This window comes from Engystomops pustulosus, chromosome 3 (assembly GCF_040894005.1).
Source record: "Engystomops pustulosus chromosome 3, aEngPut4.maternal, whole genome shotgun sequence".
In the NCBI taxonomy this organism is placed as follows: Eukaryota; Metazoa; Chordata; class Amphibia; order Anura; family Leptodactylidae; genus Engystomops; species Engystomops pustulosus.
Window position 1 is genome coordinate 202,096,783 of NC_092413.1, and position 17,366 is coordinate 202,114,148.

Here is a 17,366-nt window from a genome sequence, read left to right on the forward strand (position 1 = left end):
ATATTAATGTTAAACCAGCAGAACACATTAGGAGCTATTTATCAGTGAATAGCAGAATGACACGTGTAATTCAAATACAAATCTACTGCAATAAGCTGCTCCCAAATACTTCACAGTCTCATCTGTGCTCAAAGGATCAGGAAGAAAAGCCTTGTTAGAGGAGCCAGGAACCTCACAGACACTAATAGCAGGCAGTCATAGCTACAAACATGACTGGAGGATCTCACTGCTGAGCACCGGGACTGGGGAACATCTGGATTATATAGTATATACTGATATTATGCTAAATAGCCTCTACTGTCAGATGGGTGGGTCCTAATTAGTATATACTGATATTATGCTAAATAGCCTCTACTGTCAGATGGGTGGGTCCTAATTAGTATATACTGATATTATGCTAAATAGCCTCTACTGTCAGATGGGTGGGTCCTAATTAGTATATACTGATATTATGCTAAATAGCCTCTACTGTCAGATGGGTGGGTCCTAATTAGGACCCACCCATTTTGACAGTAGAGGTTATTTAGCATTATACCAGTATATACTAATTAGGACCCACCCATCTGACAGTAGAGGCTATATAGCATATCAGTATATACTAATTAGGACCCACCCATCTGACAGTAGAGGCTATTTAGCATAATATCAATATATACTAATTAGGACCCACCCATCTGACAGTAGAGGCTATATAGCATAATATCAGTATATACTAATTAGGACCCACCCATCTGACAGTAGAGGCTATATAGCATATCAGTATATACTAATTAGGACCCACCCATCTGACAGTAGAGGCTATTTAGCATAATATCAGTATATACTAATTAGGACCCACCCATCTGACAGTAGAGGCTATTTAGCATAATATCAATATATACTAATTAGGACCCACCCATCTGACAGTAGAGGCTATTTAGCATAATATCAGTATATACTAATTAGGACCCACCCATCTGACAGTAGAGGCTATATAGCATATCAGTATATACTAATTAGGACCCACCCATCTGACAGTAGAGGCTATTTAGCATAATATCAGTATATACTAATTAGGACCCACCCATCTGACAGTAGAGGCTATTTAGCATAATATCAGTATATACTAATTAGGACCCACCCATCTGACAGTAGAGGCTATATAGCATAATATCAGTATATACTAATTAGGACCCACCCATCTGACAGTAGAGGCTATTTAGCATAATATCAGTATATACTAATTAGGACCCACCCATCTGACAGTAGAGGCAATATAGCATAATATCAGTATATACTAATTAGGACCCACCCATCTGACAGTAGAGGCTATTTAGCATAATATCAGTATATACTAATTAGGACCCACCCACCTGACAGTAGAGGCTATTTAGCATAATATCAGTATATACTAATTAGGACCCACCCATCTGACAGTAGAGGCTATTTAGCATAATATCAGTATATACTAATTAGGACCCACCCATCTGACAGTAGAGGCTATATAGCATAATATCAGTATATACTAATTAGGACCCACCCATCTGACAGTAGAGGCTATTTAGCATAATATCAGTATATACTAATTAGGACCCACCCATCTGACAGTAGAGGCTATTTAGCATAATATCAGTATATATGGGTCCTAATTAGTATATACTGGTATAATGCTAAATAACCTCTACTGTCAAAATGGGTGGGTCCTAATTAGTATATACTGATATCATGCTAAATGAACTCTCTATTGTCAGATGGGTGGGTCCTAATTAGTATATACTGATATTATGCTAAATAGCCTCTACTGTCAGATGGGTGGGTCCTAATTAGTATATACTGGTATAATGCTAAATAGACTCTTCTGTCAAAATGGGTGGGTCCTAATTAGTATATACTGATATCATGCTAAATGAACTCTCAATTGTTAGATGGGTGGGTCCTAATTAGTATATACTGATATTATGCTAAATAGCCTCTACTGTCAGATGGGTGGGTCCTAATTAGTATATACTGATATTATGCTAAATAGCCTCTACTGTCAGATGGGTGGGTCCTAATTAGTATATACCGGTATAATGCTAAATAGCCTCTACTGTCAACATGGGTGGGTCCTAATTAGTATATACTAATACTATGCTATGCTATGCGGGGCGGTAGTCATCCCCGGACACTGTGCACATTCACCCCCAATACTGGTAAGGACTGGTGTTAAGATTTCAAATCTGTTTCATTTTTTCACCATATTGGCACGAGCATTGCTGTGCCATTGCCATTGCATGGGTTCACGCTACTATATATACCAGCCCTTCCAATTATTTTATACACCTCTATACAATCTACATGTGTCCGGGTATGACTGTCTTTTTCTCTGCTGTATATTTACCCCGTAACCCTGTCATGTATTTTTCAACAACTTTTAATTGTGTTTATGTGTGCATATGTCTGCATAAATAAAGATTGTTGGATTTTTACACTAAGGCTATATTCACACTGCCGTTGCTCGCCCGTACCGTACCGTAGCGGGCAACGGCAGTGCACGGGGAGAGGAGGAGGAGGTGAGCGCAGCTCACCCCCGCCCCTCTCCATAGGAAGTAATGGCGCACAACGCCGTACTACGGGTAAAGATAGGACAGGTCCTATCTTTTTCCCGGGTAAGGAGCGGTATGGTGCCGCACGTGTGCTGCACCGTACCGCTCCCGTAGGGCGCCGTGCGCCCATTACCGTCTATGGAGGACGTATATCGGCCGTATATACGTCCTCCATACGTTAGTGTGAATGTAGCCTTACTCTTGATGTTGCCGGATTGCCTCACTCTCTTCTCCTCATCTTGAGGGGAACCATAGGTTTTGCATAATACTATGCTAAATAGCCTCTCTATTGTCAGATGGCTAGGTTCTAATTACTGTGCAGGCAGTCCCAGAATTACGTACAAGAAAGGTTCTGCAGGTTTATTTTGTATCCAAGTCTGAACTGTGTATTTTATAACTGTAACCCCAGACAAAAATTAGTTTGGTCTCAGTCGGTGGCAATTGGGTTTTAAAAATGTTGGATTTTCATATGAACCAGGATTTATAAAAAAGCTTATATGCAGGCACCTTTCATAACTGTTATAGCTGTTTGTTGTAGCCTGAGGCTTAAGTACAATAAATTACTAATATCCAGAGGCTCGTTTGTAACTAGGGGCCATCTGTAAGTCGGGTGTTCTTAAGTAGGGGACCGCCTTTATACTGATATTATGCTAGATAGACTCTCTACTGTCAGATGGGTGGGTCCTAATTACTCTATACTATGCTAAATAGCCTATCTACTGTCAGATGGGTGGGTCCTAATTAGTATATTGTAATACTATGCTAAATAGAATCTATTGTCATATGGGCGGATCCTTATTAGCATATACTGATACTGCAGCTGGAGTATATTGCCTGGCTCAAACCATCTGAAAAGTGAACCTGGGGGTGATATCAGTCTGGCTACGCCCATCTGACAACGTTGATGACAACATTGATTATTTGGTAACAGTGGGAGCAAGAGATAAATTTCCAACTATGCCTTAATTCGTGGAGTGGCCCCTATTAAAGGGTGCAAAGAGGTGAGATAGATAAAGGCAGCAAAATCTCCTCTTTAATATAGGTCATCAGGTCTAGTGCAGCTTCCGTTCTAGTGCCGGTGGCACTATCAGTTCAGGGTTTGGGTTTTTGATCCTTTACTAGTCTGATAAGGTTTGTTGGTTATTGGGAATCAACCTTCCTGGGGTAATGCAATCCAGAGTGCAGGTGCAGCATGAGAAAAGTCTTAAATATGCTTTCCTCAAATCAGTGAGGATAATTATCTTCAATCATTAGCAATACATAGATGATGGGTAAGGTGGTAACCCTCTCCATCAGAAGCGTTCAATCTTTGGCTATGAATCTGCCAGTATTACTACCTATAAAATTAGCTAAAATATTATCATTAGCTCAAAAAACAATTATTAAATTACGTTAATGAGCCTCTGGCGCTCCTGTGCCTGCCTCAGCACTTCTCCTCTTACCCTAATTATGTGCTGTGTATGAGTGATCCAGGTCAGGTTGATTAGTCCTGTCTGGACAGTTCAGGAAGCCCCATGTAATGTGTTTATGTATGGCAGTCAGAGCACCCAGCTTTCCCAAGTTACTTAATTTATATAATTGTTTTTAAGCAAAACCACTCCGTTCAGGGATTAACCAGTTCGCGACCGCCCGCCGTGTATTCACGGCAGCGGTCGGGTCGCGCTGCATGGAGAGGGCTCACGGGCTGAGCCCTCTCCATAGCCGGTAAGTCTTTGCTGCATATTGCTAGCACCGATCGCGGGTGTTATCACAGCGATGGCGCTGCCGGCAGCCTCAAAAAGATAGCGGCGCATGGGCGCCGCCATCTTGCCTGGGATCGCCACTCCCCGTGACGTCATCGGGGAGATGCGATCCGTCACCATGGTAGCCTCGGGTCTTCCGAAGACCCGAGGCTACTTCGTTTTAACCCCTTCATTACAATGTGCTGATAGCACATTGTAATGAACGAGGAGGAAAATATATGATAGGATCGATTAGGCAACCTAGGGTTAATGTACCCTAGGGAGTCTGAAAAATAGTAAAAAAAAAAAAAAAAGTTTAAAAAAAAAAATTATAATAAAAAAACCTAAAATTTCAAATCACCCCCCTTTCCCTAGAACTGACATAAATATAAATAAACAGTAAAAATCATAAACACATCAGGTATCGACGCGTCCGAAAATGCCCGATCTATCAAAATATGATAACGGTTTTTCAATGCGTTTAACCCCGTAGCGGAAAATAGCGCCCAAATTAGAAAATAGCACTTTTTGCCATTTTGAAAAATATAAAAAAATCTATAAAAAGTGATCAAAAGGTCGTACAGTCCTAAAAATGATATTATTGAAAATATTATCAAATTTCGCAAAAAATGACACCAACCACAGCTCCGTACACCAAAGTCTAAAAAAGTTATTAGCGCCAGAATTTGGCATAATCAAAAAAATAATTTTTGTACAGGAGGTTTTAATTTTTGTAAATGCATAAAAACATTATAAAACCTATACAAATTTGGTATCCCCTTAATCGTACCGACCCAAAGAATAAAGAAGACCTGTCATTTGGGGCGCTCAGTGAAAGACGTAATATCCAAGCCCACAAGAAAACAGCGCAAATGCATTTTTTCACCATTTTCACTGCATTTGGAATTTTTTTCCTGCTTCCGAGTACATGGCATGGAATATTTAATACCATCACTATGAAGAGCAATTTGTTATGCAGAAAACAAGCCCTCACACAGCTCTTTACTTGTAAAAATAAAAAAGTTATAGATTTTTGAAAGTGGGGAGTGAAAAATGGACATGAAAAAACAGGAAAGGGCCCGGTCCTTAACTGGTAAAACAAGATATGTTTCTGCATCAGTGTAGCTACAGGATTCTCAAAGTATGTTTGGTTCACAATGCAGAAAAACAAATGGTAGGTTTCCTTTACTGTATCTATCAAAAAGTCCTTGTCCGTGGAACACACGATTAGCCCACATATGACCTTCCCGAAAATAATGGATAATGTATAAATAATGTACCTACAGAACCACTAAAGAAATTTTGACATGCGGTTTTCTCCTCCTGGCAGGTGGCAGCGGTGCCAACCAGTGGTGGGACCTGACCGCATTACAGCTCATAAAATCCAACATCTCCTTACTTTTCTCTATTCAGCTCTACACCCTATATAAATACATAATTCATGAACCGACTATATGGACCCAAAGCAGTTTTTTTTTTTAATTATTATAGATTTAGATTTTTTTTTTTCCCCATACCGTCTTTACACAGGAGTTAATGAGTTTTTCTGCTTTGTGCACATGAAGTAGATGATGGTGTTGAGGAGACTCGTATAGAGGATAACACCTGTTTCCCTTTTGTTTGTGAAGTGAATAGAAATCTTACAGCCGCACACGGGGAGCACAAGGTTTTTTTTTTTTTATACTCATTAAAATGCCCTTTGCAGCTCCAGGTCTGGCCACATACAGTCATCTCTATAGCTTCAGGGGTAAAATTCTACAGGCTGGGCATGTGCCCATAGCATATCTATACGTGTTCTCTACAAACTCTAAGATCTCCTACATTTAGCTCGTATTAATGACCTTTTTACTACCTAGGTTCTGTTAAATTCTGTAGATTGGCATTTTAGGTGCATGTCTATTAGTATGTCTCACCCTCCCTAAACACTCCCCCCTCCCTCCTGCTCCCCTCAGCACTTCCTTCCTCCCTCCTACTTACCCCCCTCCATGCTACAGCTTCACAGGATGTTACACTGTGCAGGAGCACTTTTATCTGCTGTAGTCTCACACAGTGGGAGGGGGAAAGTGCTTCTGCACAGTGTAACAGTTTGTAAACCTATAGCATAGAGGGGCTCTTCTGGCTAATTATCGTAAATGTTGATTTTAGAAGGAAGGGGGTCGTGGATAACAAATATAAGAAGATTACCACAGTCACGGTGCCTGGAACTATCTGGTTTACCGTGATGGATTTGGATGGTAAATTTCCTTTGAAGGAAATCAACCACCAATGTCCAGCACTCCTTGCTGCTAATAATGCATCCCCCTGGACCACCGTATCCCATGGTGGAAGCATGGGAGAGCGAGAGGAGGTCAGTGTGGGGGCGTGCATAATCAGCAACCTGGAGCGGCGGAGATCCTGTCCCAGCACTTTGGCCGGCTAATCTTTTCTAGGTGATCCCGTTGTGTCAAGATTAGCAACACAGTGTCGGGATCAACATCAAGAGGAGCAGATGTGAGTATTTCTAGGGGTTTTTTAAAATGTTTTTTAAGTTGTTGATTTTCATCAATGGGGTTGTCCGAGAGTTTACAAAAAAACAAAGGTGGGCTGCTTAAAAAAATAAACATGCACTCACTTCTCAGGGTCCTCCGGGCGACCTGCTGTCTCTCCGGACCGTGACCCCATCTTGCATATACAATACTGTGAATAGGGACGGGTGGGCGTGATTGGCGGGAAGCAACCATCACGGACCAGAGCGATAGCAGCGCGGGATACCCGGAGGGCGACGGGCGGTAAGCACATGTTTATTTTTTTAAGCAGCTCCCTCCTGGCCACCTTTGTTTTTTTTGTAAAGTCTCAGACAACCCCTTTAAAGTCCTAATTCTACCTACCAACCAAACCCTGCAGCTGCAGGTAGCATCTGTCTGTTAAAAAGCCCCTCCCCTCTGAGTAAGATCTACAGCAGACTTCTGGTTAGACATTAAAGCAGAGAGGAGGGGAAAGGTTGAAATTTTAATGCAGAGATCAAAGTGTGAGGACACTCCCCCAACACTTCAAGTCCATAAACAATTATCAAACATAAGTGATAAAATGCAGTTACTTGACCTTGCCACTACACTGAAAGGGGGGTATAGTGGAGCTGCTGATCATATTGGACATATTGGGTCACATTGACTTACAGGGTCACTGGAGAAAGTGCTTTGTCCGACTCCAATGTCCTGTGCGTCCGATATCCTGCATGTGTCACTTCCCCACTAAGGTCCGACAGAGTCCTTAGTAAATGAGCCCCATTCTGGTTGGGAAAGTAATGATCAGATATATAAAAAAAATACTTCTGTCTAGGTTGTCTATCATATTACTCCTTCTCCTTTCCCAATTCTAACACTCACGTAGTATTGAATGGAGCAGCAAGACTCATATTTAATCTGCAGCTCAATCTAGAACTGGAGAGATATCCACTGTTAAAGTTATAGTCGGGAGTGAAATTGGGATATTTTTTATGTACAGCTGCCACCGCTTGTGCATATCTCCATTTATGTGGCACCTTGAAAAACAATCCTGATGCAGTTTTTATGTGGGAGATTCTTCTTTTAAAATTATACCAGAACTGTGTTTCTATGGTGCCATGGTGCAGAAGTTATAGGGGTATGAAATGTGCCCCGTCGCTCCAGCTTGTCAGTTGAAGGGAGCATGTAAGAGGAGGAGTGAGCTGCGGGGAGCTGCTGACAGTTTGCAAAAGTACATGCACCCTCTGCATCTTGGGGGAAGGGTGACGGTTGACATCGCACATGTTTTTGGTAAAGGTTTATTGAATTCCCTGTGTTTTATAGGCTTTTATGTGATAAATGACAAAAATCTGCATATTTTACACATTTCTTGTCATTTGCATCCTAATTCTATAAAGAAAAAACATGTAATTAATAAAACAACGCAACCAAGTTAAAGTCTCACATGTCATGAAAGAAAATGTAGTAAAAATGATTATGAAATCTAAAGCTGTTCTAAAGATATCATGTACTGCTGTATTTCTAGCGGATCTACATCTGTATCTGGCGTCTTTAAAGGTAAATTACACTATGTAGAGTCCTGAGAATGGAACCTCATTACACGGCGGGTGCCCTGAAGGAATCCATTGCCCTTTATGACAAGTCCTTTGCCCCAAACATTTGTTACACAGGAAAGGCAGTGCGAGGATAGTCCGATCATTAGGATTAGGCAGACAGCTCCGCTCCGGGGGTTACTGGTATGGAAAATAGGGTGAGCGTTTGCACTACTTACATTATTGCGGCTTTACTAAAACTTTATTTCGATGTGACACTTCGGCAGAGCTCAATAGCTTGTTGTTGCCAGAAGATTAACGTTACCTCATTGTACTCTTAGTAATCGGCTACGACCCTGACATAAAAAACAGGGGAAACTCACCCGTACTATATTCTGCTTATCATATCTATGCATTAAATAACTTGTATATTTTGGAAAATCCTTTTAAAAGAAAATGTGACTATGCATTAGATATATTTTATCAACATAGGTGGAGGCTGCCGCTTGTTTCCAGGTATCTGTTGCTTCATTTAGCTCCTCCATCAGGTCTCTCCTATAGATGGCAGCCGACTTCTGTAGGGAGAAGACCTTCACCTCTTCCCAGTATTATCCCAGTAGAGGATCATAATATGTATACATAAGGTATATACACATCTTATACACACATACAGTATATACACATCTTATACACACATACAGTATATACACATCTTATACACACATACAGTATATACACATCTTATACACACATACAGTATATACACATCTTATACACACATACAGTATATACACATCTTGTACAACACATGGAGTATATACACATCTTATACACACATACAGTATATACACATCTTGTACAACACATACAGTATATACAAATCTTGTCCAATACATGCAGTATATACACATCTTGTACAACACATGCAATACACTCACTGGCCACTTTATTAGGTACACCATGCTAGTAACGGGTTGGACCCCCTTTTGCCTTCAGAACTGCCTCAATTCTTCGTGGCATAGATTGAACAAGGTGCTGGAGATTTTGGTCCATATTGACATGATGGCATCACACAGTTGCCGCAGATTTGTCGGCTGCACATCCATGACTCGAATCTCCCGTTCCACCACATCCCAAAGATGCTCTATTGGATTGAGATCTGGTGACTGTGGAGGCCATTTGAGTCCAGTGACCTCATTGTCATGTTCAAGAAACCAGTCTGAGATGATTCCAGCTTTATGACATGGCGCATTATCCTGCTGAAAGTAGCCATCAGATGTTACAGGGTACATTGTGGTCATAAAGGGATGGACATGGTCAGCAACAATACTCAGGTAGGCTGTGGCATTGCAACGATGCTCAATTGGTACCAAGGGGCCCAAAGAGTGCCAAGAAAATATTCCCCACACCATGACACCACCACCACCAGCCTGAACCGTTGATACAAGGCAGGATGGATCCATGCTTTCATGTTGTTGACGCCAAATTCTGACCCTACAATCCGAATGTCGCAGCAGAAATCGAGACTCATCAGACCAGGCAACGTTTTTCCAATCTTCTACTGTCCAATTTCGATGAGCTTGTGCAAATTGTAGCCTCAGTTTCCTGTTCTTAGCTGAAAGGAGTGGCACCCGGTGTGGTCTTCTGCTGCTGTAGCCCATCTGCCTCAAAGTTCGACGTACTTTGCATTCAGAGATGCTCTTCTGCCTACCTTGGTTGTAACGGGTGGCGATTTTTAGTCACTGTTGCCTTTCTATCAGCTCGAACCAGTCTGCCCATTCTCCTCTGACCTCTGGCATCAACAAGGCATTTCCGCCCACAGAACTGCCGCTCACTGGATGTTTTTTCTTTTTCGGACCATTCTCTGTAAACCCTAGAGATGGTTGTGCGTGAAAATCCCAGTAGATCAGCAGTTTCTGAAATACTCAGACCAGCCCTTCTGGCACCAACAACCATGCCACGTTCAAAGGCCTCAAATCACCTTTCTTCCCCATACTGATGCTCGGTTTGAACTGCAGGAGATTGTCTTGGCCATGTCTACATGCCTAAATGCACTGAGTTGCCGCCATGTGATTGGCTGATTAGAAATTAAGTGTTAACGAGCAGTTGGACAGGTGTACCTAATAAAGTGGCCGGTGAGTGTATATACACATCTTGTCCAACACATGCAGTATATACACATCTTGTCCAACACATGCAGTATATACACATCTTGTCCAACACATGCAGTATATACACATCTTGTCCAACACATGCAGTATATACACATCTTGTCCAACACATGTAGTATATACGCATCTTGTCCAACACATGCAGTATATAAACATCTTATACAGACATACAGTATATACACATCTTATACACACATACAGTATATACACATCTTTTACAGCACATGCAGTATATACACACAAGCAGTATATACGCATCTTATACAAACATACAGTATATACACATCTTGTACAACACATGCAGTATATACACATCTTGTCCAACACATGCAGTATATACACACATACAGTATATACACATCTTAAACAGACATACAGTATATACACATCTTGTACAACACATGCAGTATATACACATCTTGTACAATGAATGCAGTATATATACATTTTGTACAACACATGCAGTATATACACATCTTATTATTAAACATACAGTATTTATGTATATAATGATGCACATCATCCATCCTTTAGTCTGCCAGGTTGGGCCCCCTAAAATTATGGGCCTCATAGCAACTGCTATGGCCGCTACCCCAGTAGTTACACTCCTGGCCCATGCCTTAAGAGCCATCACAACCACTCAAAGTTTCATACTGACTTGATACTTGTAGGAAACAAGGAAACGTGTCTTTAGCGCTACAATTTACTAAATTGTCACCCTTATCCTGCATACACACACACAACAAATTACTACTAATCCGCTGTATGTATGGCTCCTGCACGGGGCCACTGCTCTCATCCTGCATATTCAGGCACTATACAACACTACTGTCAAGGAAATACTATTCTTGAATGTGTAAGATTTGTTGAACTATTGGGCAATTACAAACTTGGTTAAAATATGTGGCATCCATTGAAGCGTCCAGGCCTCCTTTACAACATCCTGGAGATCCTTACAACCTGATAAACTCTGACCTGCAGAATGTTCTCTGGTGACCTCAAAAGCCATTTGGTCACCTCTCCTCTGCACCTACCCCCACCCCTGCATCTAGCAATTTGGAAACAAAGAACTGTTTAAATATTCCTGGACTCTCCCCCCTCATTAACACTTTGCCAAATCGTGAATGACCCTCTGGACTAATGAATGAATGGGAGGTTCTGAAATCTGAACCAAACTGAGAAGATATAAAACAATATGAAATCCAAGAATTGGGGTTCACATTTTGGGGGCTGCTTGACAAGCTGAGTGTGTTCCTCATTTCTCCCACCTCCAGGGATCAGGATTTACTTTAAGTTGTAAGTTTCTGTTATTTTTCTCCCTTTTTATTTTATAACAGTTTTGCCGTGTTGCGTGTCATTTTATTTTGTAATTCTTTTGTTTTTAACCCCTTAAGGACGGAGGGTTTTTCGGCTAATTTCTCGCTCTCCAACTTCAAAAATCCATAACTTTTTCATTTTTACGTGTACAGACCTGTGTGAGGGCTTATTTTGTGCGTAACAAATTTTACTTTCCCGTAATGTTATTTATTTTAACATGCCGTGTACTGCGAAGCTGAAAAAAAATTCCAAATGTGGAAAAATTAAAAAAAAACGCACGTGCGTCACGTTCTTGTGGGCTCAGTTTTTACGACTTTCACTCTTCGCTCCAAATAACACGCCTACTTTATTCTTTGGTTCGGTGCGATCGCGGTGATACCAAATTTATATAGGTTTTATTGTGTTTTAATACATTTTCAAAAATTAAACGAATGTGTACAAAAAAGAAAAAAAAAATTTTGCCATCTTCTGACGCTAATAACTTTTTCATACTTTGGCGCACGGAAATGTGTGAGGGGTCATTTTCTGCGAAATGAGGCGACGTTTTCATTGCTACGATTTTGAGGTCTGTGCGACATTTTGATCATTTTTTATTTCATTTTTTATGTTATGTAAAAAGGTGTAAAAGTCGCATTTCGGACATTTGGGCGCCATTTCCCGCCTCGAAGGTCACCGCCGGCCGTAACCGTTTTTATATTTTGATAGATCGGGCATTTTGGGACGCGGCGATACCTAATATGTCTGTGATTTTTACTGTTTGTTATGTTTTATATCCGTTCTAGGGAAAGGGGGGTGATTTGAACTTTTAATATTTTATTAATTTTTTTTATTTTTTAAACTTTTTTTTTTCTTTTTTTTTTCACTATTTTTTAGACCATCTAGGGTACATTAACCCTAGATGGTCAGATCGCTCCTACCATATACTGCAATACTACAGTATTGCAATATATGGCGTTTTTGCAGGTCATACATTACAATGAGCCACTGGCTCATTGTAACGAACCTGCATAAACCATAAACCATTCAAAAGAAGACCCGAGGCTACCATGGTAACCGATCGCCGCCCCCCGATGACGTTGGGGGGCGTGGCGATCGAAAAAAAGATAGCGGCGCCCGCGCGCCGCCGTCTTTTAAACGCCGCCCGCGACTTTGTGGGCGGCGTTTAGAGGGTTAATAGCCGCGATTGGTGCAAGCACCGATCGCGGTTATTAGCGGTGGGGGTTTTGTGCAAAATGCAAAAACCCCCACCTCTGTATGAAGAGGACTCAGCCCGTGAGCCCTCTTCATACATCCCTTATACCTCTGCGCCGTAGAGCTACGGCGCAGAGCGTTAAGGGGTTAATATCTTTTTATGCACTGATCAACTTTTTGCAATTAAAGCTTTTCACTTTAATTTTGGTCCCTGTATGCTCTGCGAACTCATAGCCTTGTGAAGTGTGGTTAGCTGTGTGACTGCTAGAGTGCTGAGTGTGCATGTCTAGTGGTGTGACAAGGTGACTGCCTGAGAAGCAAGAGTTGTTGTAGAGTGGGATACTTATTGGTCCCAGTATAAATGCAATAAGTGGTGGCAGCGGGTCTGGGGGGTGCTGGAGCTGTATGAGGTGTGATTTATGCTCAATTTGTGTCCTGAGTGAAAGGTGAGCGCAAGTTTGAGTAGGTTAAATTAACCCGTACAGTTGCACCCCACGTCACTTGATGAGGCGGCGGCGTCCTCGCCGTGACAACTACTATTAGTGTCAATCTGCTTATGCACCAAATCACAAGTCCTTTGGTTCTGATTAACTAAGCAACAAGTGTAAAATGCTTAATAACCTCTTAACAAACTTCGATGCAATCGTACATGTTGAGCCCTTCCCAAACAGCACAGGTATTTGCTGCATATTACACCCAAGATCTGGTCTGCAACTGGCAATACCGCCATTTTGGAGCCAGGAATTTTCATGGGAATCGAGAACCTGTCATTTGGCAGGATCTGTAACAGTGTGCTGATGGCACACTGTTATAGATCCATAGCAAATTCTCCACACGCTGCAATGCAGTGGTATAGGAGTGATTAGTGGTAGGACCGATCAGACCCCATAAGCTCTAACAGTACCCCAAGGGATGACCCTTGGGGTACTTAAATTATAGTAAATTATAGTAAAAATTTAAAGATTAAAAAAAAAAAAACATGTTAGGTATTGTAAAATCCAAATAGTCCTGTTGTATCAAAATATTAAAACGGTTATTCAGGATAGTGAACCCTGTAACAGAAAAGCCCCTTCAGACAAATTACATTTTTTGGGAATTGAAGTTGTCCTCAAAAACAAACAGGACGGATCCTTAATGTGTTAAACTGATTACGATGACTGGAATTAAAACATAGCACAGAATGTTAGCACTTTGTATTATACTGAAAGAGTTACAGAGGTCCCTGGCAGATGGTTATGGGGAAAGGCAAAGCATCCGGTAAGATTACTCAACAAAATGTCAAGAATGACGCAACCGAGTCAAGCATGACCCCCTCGCAGAAGCGGGGGCTGTTCAGCTGCAGGTAAATAGGGAATTATTTGATTCGGGTCATAACCAGGACGGATGATATAAAAGGCATCAAAGATGTTGTCAAGGAACCTTGTCAGATGACAAAACAGAATAAAATGGCAGAGGAGAAGGGGGTGACCTGGCAGGTTACATGCGGTGACGAGAAAACACACAAAATATGGAGGGAGATCAAATGATGTCAACAAGTGAATATTACCGAACTCTACTGCGGATGAGTAGAGAAGGGGAACAATAGACGATAAGCACTTCATACCTGACCTTCTATATCGCTGAAGTGAAGGTTATCTAATGAAATACATTTTTAGTGGTACTTGGGTTTTTTATGTATAGAATTGTGGATAAATAGATAAAATATACACTCACCGGCCACTTTATTAGGTACACCATGCTAGTAACGGGTTGGACCCCCTTTTGCCTTCAGAACTGCCTCAATTCTTCGTGGCATAGATACAACAAGGTGCTGGAAGCTCCTCAGAGATTTTGGTCCATAGTGACATGATGGCATCACACAGTTGCCGCAGATTTGTCGGCTGCACATCCATGATGCGAATCTCCCGTTCCACCACATCCCAAAGATGCTCTATTGGATTGAGATCTGGTGACTGTGGAGGCCATTTGAGTCCAGTGACCTCATTGTCATGTTCAAGAAACCAGTCTGAGATGATTCCAGCTTTATGACATGGCACAACGTTTTTCCATTCTTCTACTGTCCAATTTCGATGAACTTGTGCAAATTGTAGCCTCAGTTTCCTGTTCTTAGCTGAAAGGAGTGGCACCCGGTGTGGTCTTCTGCTGCTGTAGCCCATCTGCCTCAAAGTTCGACGTACTGTCCGTTCAGAGATGCTCTTCTGCCTACCTTGGTTGTAACGGGTGGTGATTTGAGTCACTGTTGCCTTTCTATCAGCTCGAACCAGTCTGCCCATTCTCCTCTGACCTCTGGCATCAACAAGGCATTTCCGCCCACAGAACTGCCGCTCACTGGATGTTTTTTCTTTTTCGGACCATTCTCTGTAAACCCTAGAGATGGTTGTGCGTGAAAATTCCAGTAGATCAGCAGTTTCTGAAATACTCAGACCAGCCCTTCTGGCACCAACAACCATGCCACGTTCAAAGGCACTCAAATCACCTTTCTTCCCCATACTGATGCTCGGTTTGAACTGCAGGAGATTGTCTTGACCATGTCTACATGCCTAAATGCACTGAGTTGCCGCCATGTGATTGGCTGATTAGAAATTAAGTGTTAACGAGCAGTTGGACAGGTGTACCTAATAAAGTGGCCGGTGAGTATAATTGTAGCTGCCAGACATTCAATCCAAGGGCTTTCCCTTAAAATTACGGAATATTCAAAAAATATTTTTTTAACTTGTATAACATACCGTATATACTCGAGTTTAAGCCGACCCAAGGTTAAGCCAAGACCCCTAATTTTACCACAAAAACCTGGGAAAACCTATTGACTCGAGTATAAGCGAGGGAGGGAAATGCATTGGTCACAGCCTCCCCAGTATATAGCCTGCCGGACCCTGCCCCATAGTATATAGCCAGCACCTGCCCCCCAGTATATAGCCTGCTAGCCCATATCCCCCGGTATATAGCCAGCCCCCTTCCCAAGTATATAGCCAGCCCCCTGGCTCAAAACAAGAGATTGCCTCATGGAGATAACCCTTGTTTTAAAGTAGACAGGAGGGTCTACGCCATTACTGTGAACAATCCACAAAAAGTGTGAGACCAGAGCCAAATACGTTTTGGTACATTCCTTAAAAAGTACTTTTTAGAAGCCAGACTCCTACTGAGATGAATAGTAACTCACTATAATGGAAGGCCATCACATAACTCTGCATATCACCCCACACAGAGGGCTTTCTCAAGTGAACTTGACAAATGGACGTCTCCAATTTATAAAAAATATATATATAACAGCAGTCGGGTGGTCACCGAAGAAGCCACTTTACCAACGGTGGCTCCATTTACAAAGTGATCAACATGAGAACAACACCTTTAACTCCAATAGGCTCCATTATCTTTGCAGAAAGCATAAAAAATATATATAAATTAAATTATTAATGTAGAAATTAAATGATTTTATACATTAAATAACATATTTTACAGGAGTGTATATGTTAAAGGGGTTGGCCACTTTTCAATAAATCTCTTCCATTAGCCATGTATCTGTGTATATATGTCCCAGTGTCTTTGCCTCTTTTGAGAGATTCAGCCTTTCCCTGTTCTCACCATGTTGTCCTCTGTATATATTCACAACTTCCTCTCTCTCTCATTGCTCCAGTTATTGATGTCACCCTCCTTTCATAGTCCATCCGCAATGACAGGGACAGAAAAAGGGGTGGGGGAGAGGGCAGGATGAGACCCAACTCTCCTGCTACGGCTCCTCCAATTCATCAGAGCTCAGAGATGTAAAGAAAGAAGCGTGCAAAGTCTGCACCGGGTACAAAAGTAAGTAACAGGACTGCTGAATCACTTGGTGAATATTTAGGTATTACCTACATGACAGCAAAGGCACACGGGCAACTTATGTAAAAGAGTGGCCAACCCCTTTAAGGAACTGTGCACTGTGAATGTTACCTTCTGTGGCAGGAAATAGAGTGTCCCCTTCGCTTTTGGTTTCAGCCAATTTTCCTGTCCGGAGCAAAACTTCAGCAAAGCTTTCCTGGGAATTGTCATGGTATGCTGTGTATGTAGCTTCCCCCTAACACAAGGTAACAAAAATAGAAATTAGAGGAAGGAACCGTCACGGAAGCCATTTCCTTTAAAATTGGTATATTGTCTCCCAATGTAGAAAAGAAAGTTGTAACAATATCATTGTAATGGCTTCTAGAATTGCAGATAAGATTGGAGGAAATTTAAGACTGCTGTGCTCCTCCCAGGAGCTGTAAGACACTTCTAGCTTGTGCTCCTCCCAGGTCAGTTGCAGCTGTAAGACACTTCTAGCTTGTGCTCCTCCCAGGTGAGTTACAGCTGTAAGACACTTCTAGCTTGTGCTCCTCCCAGGTAAGTTACAGCTGTAAGACACTTCTAGCTT

General features: G+C 41.7%; 1 protein-coding gene across 3 annotated transcripts in view; it reads right to left on the reverse strand.

Moving 5' to 3' along the window:
• The window catches only part of NBAS (NBAS subunit of NRZ tethering complex), a 415,971-nt gene that overhangs the window by 184,555 nt on the left and 214,050 nt on the right, over window positions 1–17,366 (reverse strand). For all 3 annotated transcript variants that reach the window (XM_072143606.1, XM_072143607.1, XM_072143605.1), the window contains one exon: window positions 16,910–17,033. In XM_072143606.1, coding sequence (XP_071999707.1) covers window positions 16,910–17,033 — 124 coding nt within the window. The remainder of the gene's footprint in view (window positions 1–16,909; window positions 17,034–17,366) is intronic.